This window comes from Archocentrus centrarchus, chromosome 15 (genome assembly GCF_007364275.1).
Source record: "Archocentrus centrarchus isolate MPI-CPG fArcCen1 chromosome 15, fArcCen1, whole genome shotgun sequence".
NCBI lineage: Eukaryota > Metazoa > Chordata > Actinopteri > Cichliformes > Cichlidae > Archocentrus > Archocentrus centrarchus.
In genome coordinates this window covers 462,835-477,038 of record NC_044360.1, presented here as the reverse complement: position 1 = coordinate 477,038, position 14,204 = coordinate 462,835, and the positions used below count along the sequence as shown (strand labels likewise).

The window sequence follows — 14,204 nt, the reverse complement described above, 5'->3', positions numbered from 1 at the left end:
GTTAGATCCCATTCCTACTAGACTGTTCAAAGAAGTCTTTCCAATTATTGATGCTTCAATCTTAAAAATGATCAATCAGTCTTTATTAGTTGGCTATGTACCACAGGCCTTCAAGGTGGCTGTAATTAAACCTCTACTTAAAAAGCCATCACTGACCCAGCTGTCTTAGCTAATTATAGGCCAATCTCCAACCTTTCTTTTCTCTCAAAGATTCTTGAAAGAGTAGTTGTAAAACAGCTAACTGATCATCTGCAGAGGAACGGTTTATTTGAAGAGTTTCAGTCAGGTTTCAGAATTCATCACAGTACAGAAACAGCATTAGTGAAGGTTACCAATGATCTTCTTAGAGCCTCTGACAGTGGACTCATCTCTGTTCTTGTCCTGTTGGACCTCAGTGCAGCTTTTGATACTGTTGACCATAACATTTTATTACAGAGATTAGAGCTTGCTATAGGTATTAAAGGTACTGCACTGCAGTGGTTTGAATCATATTTATCTCATAGACTCCAATTTGTTCATGTAAATGGGGAGACTTCTTCACACACTAAGGTTAATTATGGAGTTCCACAGGGTTCTGTGCTAGGACCAATTCTATTTACATTATACATGCTTCACTTTTTCAGACGAGTAAATGTGGCCTGCCATCTTTACTTGTCTGTCTTCTTGTTTCAAAACATGAACATTAACATCCTCAAAGAGGGTCCTTTCTCCTTTAGGAGTACAGCTGAGGAAAGGCCCAAACACTACTCACAGTTTGAACTGAGGAAGCATCTCCATTCAGTGCTGAAACATCTTCAAAATCCTAAAAGAAGTCCAACTGCTTTCAAGTTTTCCAGGACCTGCACTCACTTATTGTTAATGGTAGTCATAACAGTATTAGCCATTGCTTTATTACTGTAATATATTTAACATTCTTTATAAAGGATACATCCCATAAATATATAACACTGTGATATTTCTGAGTACAAATACAGCAGAAAAACTTTTACTGCATAACAAACAGCCAGTTAATTACTGTGAGTTTACAATGAAAGGTTTTACAGTGTAAAACCACCAACAACATGCTCCTGTCCTGCACACTGTTACAGAGCTCTGTAGTTAGAAACAGGCTAAAGGAGCCTATAAGATACAGATAAAAAAAAATCTAACAGTGTTATATCAGCCTGTTTTTATACTAGAGTTTAGCAGCAGATGCTAAGCTGCGATATTAAGTTGTGGGGTTCCTCAGGGTTCCTGTGTTGGTCCTTTATGGTTTCATATGCCTGTTTTTAGCATGTCAGTTTAAACACGGTGTTAGATGTGTATTTACTTCATGTGAGTGAGCGGCAAATGAAGCTGCAGCATCCTGCTGTGACTCTCAGAGGTCAAAGCAATGAAAGTCCACTCTGAATCATCTGAGTTTCTCTCTTCAAAGAGCAACATGCAGGGACATGAAACTGCTGCAGCTTTTACAGGAAGTTACAGTATCCCCGGTAACTGTTTCCATGATGATCATACATCGTACACTGACCGACACCAACTTCCACCCCTGTAAGATTTATTTTTGCCTTGCAGTGCATGCTGGGAGACTTAATGAAGCTGTCTGTGTGAGCATTCAGAGCAATAGAACAACACCGCCTCATATTCAGCCAACCACAGGCCAGGACTCTATCTCAGTCAGTCAAGAGTGAGGAATCAAAGTGAGGATATCTCTGCTCTCTGTACATCCTGTCTTCACATCAGGATGCACCTTCGAGGAGCTGTTTGAGTGTTCAGACCTGGTTTCAGGGTTCAGGATGGGGTTTATCTTAAGCTGTGGGTTCATGCTGGAGTTTGTCTCTGGTGTTTAACCTGTGGACACGTCTGCGTGTGTTTCTGCATGTTCTATGATTAAAGTGTCAGGATGATTTATGGTCTCTGTTATTACCGCCTCCCCTCTATTCTCTCTGATAATTTCAGTGATTTGTCAGCATTTGAAAAGTTCAGTATCCAGTAACCCTAACCCTAACCCTAACACCACACACACCACACACACCACACACACGAACAAGTATCTTTAAGACATCTGCAGTCGTCCTGTCCTGAGCAGAGTTCGTTCTCATATTGTCAGTTATTCAGTTATTATTGTCAGTTTTTAACAAGTGTCACTGAGCAGGTGGAAAACACCTGAGTGTCTCCTCAGCAGGTTAGAAACACTGACATACACTACAGACAGAACATCAGAGACTTTTCCATCACTTCCAGTTAGTTTCTCAGCTCGTCCACAGCTCCTGCAGCCTCACTGCTATAAGAACCTACAGCATGTTCACATCTACCGTTCAAGACACACCCTCAGAGTACACCTTTCAACAAACCAACCTGCTTTCAGTCCACCTGCAACATTCACCTCAATGTGATGACCAGAGCACAGGTATGGGCGAGGGAATGAAATGAGCAATGATAACAGGTCATTAACACAGTGAGCCAAAGAGGGCATCTTTGGTTAATACAGCATATAACAACCAGGTCCTTACATGGAGCATTCTTTAGGATAATCTCTTAACATCATCATCCTGATGATGACTCTGATGAAGATGAAATGCACTGAACCCACAATACAGCATCACCCCCCTCACACACACATACATCTGGCTGTCTTTGTGAGGATCGTCTAGCACTTAAACTGACCCTCACAGAGATCTTTGAAGGCTCAACTCAAAATGAGGGCAGGAGTGTCCTCTCTGCAATGATTTAAATGTGATGTCCGTCCTCACAAAAACAGCTACACCATCTCACACACACACACACACACACACACACACACACACACACACACACACACACACACACACACACACACACACACACACACACACACACACACACACTCTTAGTGGTGGTTTTACTGTCTGAGGCCATTACAGCAGGGATGCTAGCCAGAAAGGATTGTGGTTTAAATTGATTTTCTTCTCTCTCTCTCTCTCTCACACACACACACACACACACACACACACACACACACACACACACACACACACACACACACACACACACACACACACACTTCATCTGAGCTTTTGGATTTATTGATTAGACAAATTAAATGATGAATACCTGTACTTAGTGTAATTGAGATGCACACAGAGGACAAAAATAAAGAGAAGGAGGAGGAAGAAGAGGTGGAAGGTTTTATGGTGGCGCTGTCACTGCGGCAGTGTTGCCAATCTGGCCACTTTGTCGCTAGATTTAGCAGTTTTTCAGTGCTCCCTGGTGAGTTTTTTATCAAAAAGCGACTAGCGACAAATTTAGTAATTTTTCTCGGTGACGTCTGCAACTTTTGGAGAGCCTTTTGTTAACCTGAAATCCTCCTCTATCGCCATGTTTTGGATACATACAGCCTTTGTACTGTGTCCATTCAGACGCTTTAGCATCACCCAGACCCCCAAGAGTACTGGACTGTTGGTATGTACCGTAAGTCACATGACCTTAATAGCGGAAGCGAGTCTGATCGTGTCCTCGTGATGCAGCCAGCGGATACAACGCTGCATTGAGCGGGTGGGCATGTTGCTGTGATACATTAGCATATATGTCTATGGATTTACAAACAGGGGTGAAAGTAAGTCAGTACGGTCCGGTACTGCGTACCACTAAAAGATTCTGCGCCGGTACTGCGTACCGGCAAGAGTTGGTGCAGCTGTCAGCTGTAAAGCCGTCATTCTTAACCGGTCATGTCCGTACTTTGAGTCACAATAGATCCGCTAGCAATAAGCAGTCTAAAATATGACTTAATCAATTAACAAAGAGCTTTTTTTCTCATTTCAAATTATTTCTGAACTGTTTGTGCTATGCCGGATCATCGAGTCTCTAGCTTCTCTCCCCTCAGAGATCGAGGGTTTCGTCAACGGACAGTCACATCCCGTAAGCGGGACGGCTGTAGTGCATTTTATATAGCAGGCTAGACTCTCCTATTTTGATTGACAGCTCATTCGGCCAGTCCCCTGGTTATTATTGGCTCTGGAAAACCCATTTCTTAAAATGATTGGCCGAATGAAGTGTCAATCAAAATGGGAGGGTCTAGCCTGCCATATAAAATGCACTACGTACCGGACAGGACGCGGCCAGTTAAAAGGTAACGACATGGGTTTTCTAGAGCCAATAATAACAAAAGGGCGAAGTTTTTTCAGGTGATTTTGGTTCGGCCAGTTAACAGGTTAAAACGTTCACCGTTACGCTTAATGTCGGTCTGCTTGTTATAAAATATCCCAATTAAAAGCAAAGAGAGATTAACTAATTGTGTTTCATGTTATTCTGCTCAAGTTCAACAACACAGCACAGCTTGAAAACACTGCTTATGAGCAGACATTTTATTTATGCTACATGAGAGCGCATTCAGCTCCAAAAGACAGTGGTAGCCAAGGCCACTGAGGTTTGAGAAAGTTTGGTGGTTATTTCTTTCCAGACGTTTTGTATTGGTGGACAGAGCCAGAATGCGTGGAGGTGGTCATCAGTTGTGCTAGTGTACAGTGTGTGCAAACATCTCAAAACAAAACAAAACAAAAAAATATACTCCACATTGTCAACTGATTCTAATATCTGCCTTATCCAGGCAGGCAATAGCACACACACACATATTATATATATGTATATATATATATATATGTGTGTGTGTGTGTGTGTGTGTGTATGTTTTGTCATAGTACTGGCAAGAATTTAAAACTACTTTCACCCCTGTTTACAAATCCTGCTGACTGAAGGATGGAAGTTTGTTCTTTCAGTCTGTTTACATGTTTTGTTATCTTACACAGGAGGAAGCACTTTGGTGAAGTGTGCTTCACTGCAGACTGGCTTTTTAAAGAATCAGTCAGCCTTTTGCTATTTTCGCTCTGTATCTTCTCTGTTACATTTTAATAGCACAGCTGCGAGTCTTTTGTTATGGAGAAAAAAAGCATTAATTTATTTGAGGAGCATTATTATTTGAATATGCCAGTGGTTTATTGTTGAGCAATTTCTCATGTACATCTACAGCTGAATGTTAATAAAAGTGTCTGTGTGACACTTGGAACATGTAACTTTGGCACAGAGGTGCCTTTTTGTTTATACCTTTGGGAGGAAAAAAATATCAAGATAAATTTTTCATATCACCATTCAGGTAAAAAAATATCGAGGTATTATTTTGGTCCATATTCTCCAGCCCTAGTAGTTCTAGGGTGTTTTTCTTCACTTTTTGTCTCTCCAAAGATTTTATTCCTCTCTCCTACAGCCTTGATTGCAACTACATGCAAATAACCAATTATGCAAATTAGGTGATGATGTCATATAGCGACTTCTAGCGACTTTTAGGACATCCAATAGCTACTTTCCTTGCTGAGGGGTTGGCAACAGTGCACTGTGGTATCGTATCACTTCCTGTTCCTGGTTTGGAGCACAGTCGTGTTGTGCTGTCTGTTAGCTGTTAAATCTGTATAACTCGATCTATCTGGATAACAACATATTTTAGTGTAATCTTCACCCACTTTATCTAGCACACTCTTTGCTGAATCACCTGTATTCACATTATTTGTTTTTAGAAATTCGCTAGCTTAGCGCAGCTAGTAGCTTAGCTCTTAGCCGACTCACTAGCAGCATGGCTTCTTCTCCTGTCCCTCCTGCACTTTCCTGCTCTGGGTGTCACATGTTTAGTTTAGGTATGGCACGACACCACTTTTTTAGGTCCGATACCATACCGATATTTTATCTGCTAATACCGATACAAATCCGATCTTTTTAGAAAAAAACAAAAAAAACAATTGACTTCAAATGCCTGGATACATTTTACATACGTCAACAGTCTGAAACACAACAAAATCAAAATCTTTTAGTTGTCTCATGTACAAGACTAAGAACCAGGGAGGGGCAGAGCTTTTCAGGCAGTAGCACGAAAGCTCTGGAACTGTTTACCACTCCAGCTCCATTTAGCTGACTCTGAGTCTTAAAAAACAGTTAAAAACTTTTCTGTTTAACCAGGCTTTCTGCTGACTTTATTTTTATTCTTTTTCTTTTAATATGATAATGTTAATATGTTTTTAACATGGTGTTTTATCTGGGTTTTTTTGATATTGTGTTTTAATTATTGTACAGCACTTTGTGACTTTTTGTCTGTGAAAAGCACTAAATAAATAAACTTACAACAATCGCCCTATCACCTGAATCCTGTTGCTCCTATGTGAGAAGGTGATAAACTGGCTTATGGTATGTTGCAAATTTCATTAGGGCTGCAACTATTGATTATTTTAGTAAATGAGTATTCTATCAATTATTCCATCAATTACCCAAGTAACTGGATAAGAAATAATTTTTTCACATTAACAGTTCATCTGCATATTTTAACTTCTGTACTGCAGTTTTTCCCTGTGTGAAACAAACAGGGTGGATGGAGCAGCTACAAAGATGAAGGATGAAGATGAAGGACCTCCAGCTGTTTCCCAGTAAAGGTTTAATGGTGCTTACAGGGAGAAAACTTCCTTCCGCTCCATCTGAGCTCACCGGCTCCGCCTCTTTGCGCTTGTGCAGACAAACTGCAGGTAAATCAGCTGACTGCTGCTGCTGTGTTATCAGTGTTTATGTTGAAAAACTGGGGGCTGCGTGAGCGTAATCTTGTAATGCTTTATATTCACAAGCATTCTCCTCAATACGTTTCTACTGCAGGTCCATATTTAGTCACTAATCAGGGATTAAAGTATCAAAAATATTTTGACGGGGAAGGGGTCCTTCCGGTACTGGACGCAGCGCTCGCTAGCAGTATGTCCGGGAGCTGAAGTAGAGAAAAAAATAACAGCTGAAATTCTCAGCACAGCGAGCACAACACACAAACACGACATAGAGCGGTGGAGGCGGAAAAACATGTCAGCGATGATCACTCAGTGTCAAAGGGAATCCGTCACAGCGATGGAGAACTGAGGGGGTTATTTCCTGATCCCCACTCCCTTCCGGTAGGTGGCGGTAATGCAGCTCTAAGCTGGTTTGGTCAACCGCAAACCCACAAGAAGAAGAAGACGATGGAGAATTGTAATGCAGCTAATGTGGGTCGGATCGGATCGGATTGCATTTTTTATTTCTTTCTGATATCTGATCTAGTAATTTAGGCCAGGATCGATACTGATACTGATACTGAATATCGGATCGGCGCATACCTAGTTTAGTTACTCCTCGGCCTCCTTTAGCAGTAACAGTACTTGTAATAAATGTAGTCTATTCTATTCTATTCTAGTCTGTTTGTAGCTTTGGAGGCCAGGCTTTCTGAATTGGAGACTTGGCTCCGCACCCTGGAAAATCCTGTATCTAGTAGGGTTTAATCCCGGGATCCGGGATTCCCGGGAAATGCGATCAGAACCATTTCCCGTTTCCCGGGAAACGTTAGACGGGAAACCGGGAAAAAAGTCGCGCGCGTCGATTTGACTTTCAGAAAGAAAAGAAAGCTTCAGAATGTTAAATTTAAGGAAATATTGAGAGAAGGGTTCGTTTAATGCGAAAAGCATTACTCTTCATTTCAGGCACGTTCAGCCTCCGTTTAAGGCTTCAGCCTTCATCTCAAGCGTTTTAATAGAGGTATTAAACAGTTGTACTTTTTTCCTCTTTAATTTGTTGAAATCGTAGGCAATGTGTTTACCCTAAGGTATTTTGTATTATATAATTCTATATTATTATATATTGTTATATTGCATTATATAGCCTATAAAATATGCCTGCCCTGAACAATAAAGAAATATCTGTTTAACTTCGAGTGTTTCTTTTCCTCGTTTGCAGCCGCTTACTAACAATCATGAATTAGGATACGGGCCTAATGTGTGAAGAAATTATCATGAAATAGATTGCTTTAACATATTTCGCTTTTAAAATGGAGTTGAGTAAAATGTATATTTTTTAGGCTATAAGGATTGGCCAGTTTTTCAATAGACGATTCACAGCGAACCTACTTTAACCCTCAGACACGGTGTTATAAATTTGCTGTTGCCAGAATGGCAATGACCAAGTCGTAGTGCATTACTCAAGGCCCTGTGTTATGCCATATTATAGTGCAGTACGGTAGTTAACTTTTCAATGACTATTACAGCGTTCCACTGGTGGAGATATAGTGCAACAGATGTCGCCACGACAGCGTGGCTGAGCCTTTATCAATGCTGTGGAGATGAACCGTATTGTTTTGCACCAGCAATTGTAAAATATCTTGGTATAATTCCATGTACAATGGAGGAATATTCGAATTATATTTGTTAAGGGAGTGTTGAGGAACGATACAACACCGCATAGCTCGAGCACTCCAATGTCCAGATGTAGGTTTTATTGCGTTAATCAAGCCGACGTTGCCCCCTACTGGGCATAACAGGACATAGCTGGAAAGCTACCTCTACAATATCAGAATAGGTTAAGGCCGACACAGGCTACAGAAGGCCTAATTAAAATAAAAAAATAAATAAACTTTTTCCCGGGATTCCCGGGAAATGGCTCGTCATTTCCCGGGATTTGATTCATGTCATTTTCGGGAAAAATATTAAACCCTAGTATCTAGCCAGGCCCCTGTAGTGGGTGCAGACCATGGTAGCTTAGCCGCCGTTACACCCCCCCCAGCAGATCCCGAGCAGCAGGGAAAACAGGCCGGCTGGGTGACGGTGAGGAGGAAGCGTAGTCCTAAGCAGAAGCCCCGGGTACACCACCAACCTGTTCACGTCTCTAACCATTTTTCTCCACTCGGCGACACACCCGCAGAGGAACAAACTCTGGTTATTGGCGACTCTGTTTTGAGAAACGTGAAGCTAGAGACACCGGCGACCATAGTCAAATGTCTTCCAGGGGCCAGAGCAGGTGACATTCATGGAAATTTGAAACTGCTGGCTAAGGCTAATTGTAGATTTGGTAAGATCGTTATTCACGTCGGCAGTAATGACACCCGGTTACGCCAATCGGAGGTCACTAAAATTAATATTGACTCGGTGTGTAACTTTGCAAAAACAATGTCGGACTCTGTAGTTTTCTCTGGGCCCCTCCCCAATCAGACCAGGAGCGACATGTTTAGCCGCATGTTCTCCTTGAATCGCTGGCTGTCTGAGTGGTGTCCAAAAAACAACGTGGGCTTCATAGATAATTGGCAAAGTTTCTGGGGAAAACCTGGTCTTGTTAGGAGAGACGGCATCCATCCCACTTTGGATGGAGCAGCTCTCATTTCTTAACCTTAAATTTATTAACCCTCCTAAAACCTGACTACCCAGGGTTGAGACCAGGAAGCAGAGTTGCAGTCTTACACGCCTCTCTGCAGCTTCTCTCCTCCTGCCATCCCCCCAAAACCCCATCCCATAGAGTCGGTGCCTGCTCCCAGACCACCAAAAACCAAAGCTAAAATCAGCAAAAAGCTATTTAAGCATAAAAATTCAAAAACAATAAATAATACAGCTTCATCAACTGCACCAAAAAATAAAACAATTAAACAATTAGGTCTCTCTCTTCCAAGTCCCTGTTAGTAAATGATTTAATAATTGATCAACATATTAATTGATTCTGCCTTACAGAAACCTGGTTACAGCAGGATGAATATGTTAGTTTAAATGAATCAACACCCCCGAGTCACAGTAACTGTCAGAATGCTCGAAGCACAGGTCGAGGAGGAGGAGTAGCAGCAATCTTCAATTCCATCTTATTAATTAATCACAGACCAAGACAAAGTTTTAATTCTTTTGAAAGCCTGACTCTTAGTCTTGTCCATCCTAATTGGGAAACTCAAAAACCTGTTTTATTTGTTATTATCTATCGTCCACCTGGTCCTTACTCAGAGTTTCTGTCTGATTTCTCAGACTTTTTATCTGATTTAGTGCTCAGTTCAGATAAAATAATTATAGTGGGTGATTTTAACATCCATGTAGATGCTGAGAATGACAGCCTCAACACTGCATTTAATCTATTGTTAGATTCAATTGGCTGTAAAGGAGCCCACCCACCACTTTAATCATACTCTGGATCTTGTATATCTCTTGATCATATTGATTATACTAGATTATAATATTTTTATAATATTTTTATTTTCATTTTAGAGAGTTTGATTTTCTGTTACATGGCACTGAACAGGAGTGGCCCTCCAATCTCATTGTACATCCTGTATAATGACAATAAAGGCATTCTATTCTATTCTATTCTATTGTCCTGACATATGGCATAGAAACTGAAGACTTAACAGTATTCCCTGAAAGCTAACTGATCATCTGCAGAGGAACGGTTTATTTGAAGAGTTTCAGTCAGGTTTCAGAATTCATCACAGTACAGAAACAGCATTAGTGAAGGTTACCAATAATCTTCTTATAGCCTCTGACAGTGGACTCATCTCTGTTCTTGTCCTGTTGGACCTCAGGGCAGCTTTGATACTGTTGACCATAACATTTTATTACAGAGATTAGAGCTTGCTATAGGTATTAAAGGTACTGCACTGCAGTGGTTTGAATCATATTTATCTCATAGACTCCAATTTGTTCATGTAAATGGGGAGTCTTCTTCACACACTAAGGTTAATTATGGAGTTCCACAGGGTTCTGTGCTAGGACCAATTTTATTTACATTATACATGCTTCCCTTAGGCAGTATTATTAGAAAGCATTGCATCAATTTTCATTGTTATGCAGATGATACTCAGCTTTATCTATCAATGAAGCCAGAGGACACACATCAATTAATTAAACTGCAGGAATGTCTTAAAGACATTAAGGCCTGGATGACCTCTAATTTCCTGCTTCTAAATTCAGATCAAACTGAAATTCTTGTTCTCGGCCCCACAAATCTTAGAAACATGGTGTCAAACCAAATACTTACTCTGGATAGCATTACTTTGGCCTCCAGTAACACTGTGAGAAATCTTGGAGTCATTTTTGACCAGGATATGTCCTTCAATGCACATATTAAACAAATATGTAGGACCGCTTTATTGCATTTGTGCAATATTTCTAAAATTAGAAACATCCTTTCTCAGAGTGATGCTGAAAAGCTCATTCATGCATTTATTACTTCTAGGCTGGACTATTGTAATTCATTATTATTAGGCTGTCCTAAAAGCTCCCTGAAAAGCCTTCAGCTGATCCAAAATGCTGCAGCTAGAGTACTGACAGGGACTAGAAAGAGAGAGCAGATTTCTCCCATATTGGCTTCTCTTCATTGGCTCCCTGTTAAATCTAGAATAGAATTTAAAATCCTTCTCCTCACATACAAGGTTTGAATAATCAGGCCCCATCTTATCTCAAAGACCTCATAGTACCATATCACCCCAATAGAGCACTTTGCTCTCAGACTGCTGGCTTACTTGTGGTTCCTAGGATACTTAAGAGTAGAATGGGAGGCAGAGCCTTCAGCTTTCAGGCGCCTCTTCTGTGGAACCAGCTTCCAGCTTGGATTCAGGAGACAGACACCCTCTCTATTTTTAAGATTAGGCTTAAAACTTTCCTTTATGATAAAGCTTATAGTTAGGGCTGGATCAGGTGACCCTGAACCATCCCTTAGTTATGCTGCTATAGGCCTAGTCTGCTGGGGGGTTCACATAATGCACTGTTTCTCATTCACCTTATTTACTTTGTTTATACTCCACTCTGCATTTAATCATTAATTGATATTAATCTCTGGCTCTCTTCCACAGCATGTCTTTCTCTCCCCTCAGCCCAACCGGTCGCGGCAGATGACTGCCCCTCCCTGAGCCTGGTTCTGCTGGAGGTTTCTTCCTGTTAAAAGGGAGTTTTTCCTTTCCACTGTCGCCAAGTGCTGCTCATAGGGGGTCGTTTTTGACTGTTGGGTTTTCTCTGTATTATTGTAGGGTCTTTACCCACAATACAAAGCGCCTTGAGGCGACAGTTTGTTGTGATTTGGCGCTATATAAATAAAATTGAATTGAATTGAATTGAATATAGTGCATATCCACTTTTAGCGCCACTGTCTCCCATCTGAGCTCTCTTTCTCCCACTCTTTATTATATTTTTTTTCTATATTTTCCCCACTTACTGGAGCTCATTCTAACGCTGCCTCCACACTCTGGGCTGTTATGAGTGTTTGGGTGTGCGCCCGGTCAGGAGTGATAAACAGGAAACGGGGGCTTGGAAGGGACAAACTACCTACCACTCTCTTTTGCTTTATTATAGGGCGCCGAGAGATAATCAATGAGTTTCACTCGGAAAGAAAGTCAAGCCCAAATAAGCAACTCCACGTTCAAAAATAAGCCCAAAAAACCGCAACCCACGACTCACGAGCTTTGCAAGTGACTTTAGAAAAAAACAAGCCCAAAGTTGCTTATAATAAGCGGACTTGGCAACACTGCTGAGAATTTCAGCAGTTATTTTTTTCTCTACTTCAGCTCCCAGACATACTGCTAGTGAGCGCCGCGTCCGGTACTGGAAGGACCCCTTCCTCGTCAAAATATTTTTGATACTTTAATCCATGATTAGTGACTAAATATAGACCTGCAGTAGAAACGTATTTAGGAGAATGCTTGTGAATATAAAGCGTTTCAAGATTATGCTCAGGCAGCCCCCAGTTTTTCAACATAAACACTGATAACACAGCAGCAGCAGTCAGCCGTTTTACGTGCAGTCTGTCTACGCAAGCACAAAGAGGCGGCGCCGTTATACACACGGTGAGCTCAGGTGGAGCGAAAGTAAATGTTTTTCTAGTGTCCAAAAGAAGCTTTTCCCCCTGTAACCACCATTAAACCTTTACTGGGAAACAGCTGGATCCACCCTGCTTGTTTCACACAGCAAAGAAACTGCAGTACGGAAGTTAAAATATGCAGATGAATTGTTAATACGAAAAAAGCATTTCTTATCCGATTACTCGAGTAATCGATGGAATAATTGATAGAATGCTCGATTACTAAAATAATCGATAGTTGCAGCCCCAGACTCCAGTTGTCCGAGGTAAAGCCTAGTAGACAGCTAGCAGCTATAGCTGCCTGTGTCACCATCCACCTGTCAGTCAGAGAGGCCACGCCCCTAATAATGCAAACTTTATTTAAACAGGTGAGTTATAGAAACATCCTCCCCCATATAGCTGTTATGAAGGGGAAATTATCTACAGAGACCAAAGCAGTTTCTGTATCAGGCTGTAAAGATATTGATTTCTGTTGTAAAGTGAAGAAATTGATCTATTGTTATGGAATAAACAAAACACTTTTTTATTGATTAACAAAAATGGGTGGGGTGGGGCATGTTTTGGCTGCTGAAGGAGGGGTTTAAGGATCGAAAGGACATCAGGAAACAGTGACATTAACATGTTGATTCAGTTCAGTTTGAAACTTTTATTAAATGAATTCTGAGCAGATTCATGAAAGCAAGAAATGATGATCAGTTATCCCATTAACATACATGAATACCTCCTGCAGTGCAGTGAAAGCTGTAGCTCAGCTAAAGTAACTGATACTCAAGTACTTCTATTTAAAAACACCAAGCAGCCTCTCTGATAGTAATCACTGCAGTGAATGCTGTCCTGACAGCACTTTCACGTGTAGAAGTATGAGGATAATCAGTGAAATGTTGCTGCAGCTGATTTAGTTTTGATTTAAACCCTCACACACACACACATACACACGGACACACACACACAGACACACACACACACACATACACACACACACACACACACACACACACACACACACACACACTCACGGACGATCTGCGGGTCTGTCGGTTGGTCTCACCTTCGTCCAGGAGCCTCTCTAGGTGCTGGAAAATCCCGCAGAAGTTCGGCAGGCTGCTCATCAGCTTCTTGTCGTTCATGAGCTGCATCAGATAATCCGGACCGGGTCTGGGTTTCTCCTTCCCCTCCATCTTCCCCACCATGACCCGCCGAACTACACGGATCCAGACCCCAGCGGACTGCACAGCATCAACATAAATCCAGACACGCTCCAGAGCCGATCCAGAACCGCTTTTAATTCCACAGCTGGTCCGGTGTGAGTGGGGGAGCTCCGGCTATGCCCCGGCTCTGCGCCGCAGCTACGCGCAGAACAGCGGCTGTCTGTCGGTCAGCAGCTGCTCCGACCCTCTGCTCCGCCCGGCGCCAGACACACACGCGCGCACACACACACACACACACGCGCGCACACACACACACACACGCGCGCGCACACACACACACACACACACACACACACACACACACACACACACACACACACACAAGGCAGCACAACCTTCAAAATAAAACTCAGAGTAAAGGCGTGACCCTTCAGATTAAAAGCATTTTAAGCCTCT

At 41.8% G+C, this 14,204-nt stretch overlaps 1 protein-coding gene across 2 annotated transcripts in view; it reads right to left on the bottom strand.

Moving 5' to 3' along the window:
- Nucleotides 1-13,960, bottom strand: part of qkib (QKI, KH domain containing, RNA binding b) — a 35,565-nt gene extending 21,605 nt beyond the window's left edge. For both annotated transcript variants that reach the window (XM_030748351.1, XM_030748350.1), the window contains exon 1: nt 13,649-13,960. In XM_030748351.1, coding sequence (XP_030604211.1) covers nt 13,649-13,790 — 142 coding nt within the window. In that variant the 5' untranslated portion in view covers nt 13,791-13,960. The remainder of the gene's footprint in view (nt 1-13,648) is intronic.
- Nucleotides 13,961-14,204: the final 244 nt, after the last annotated feature.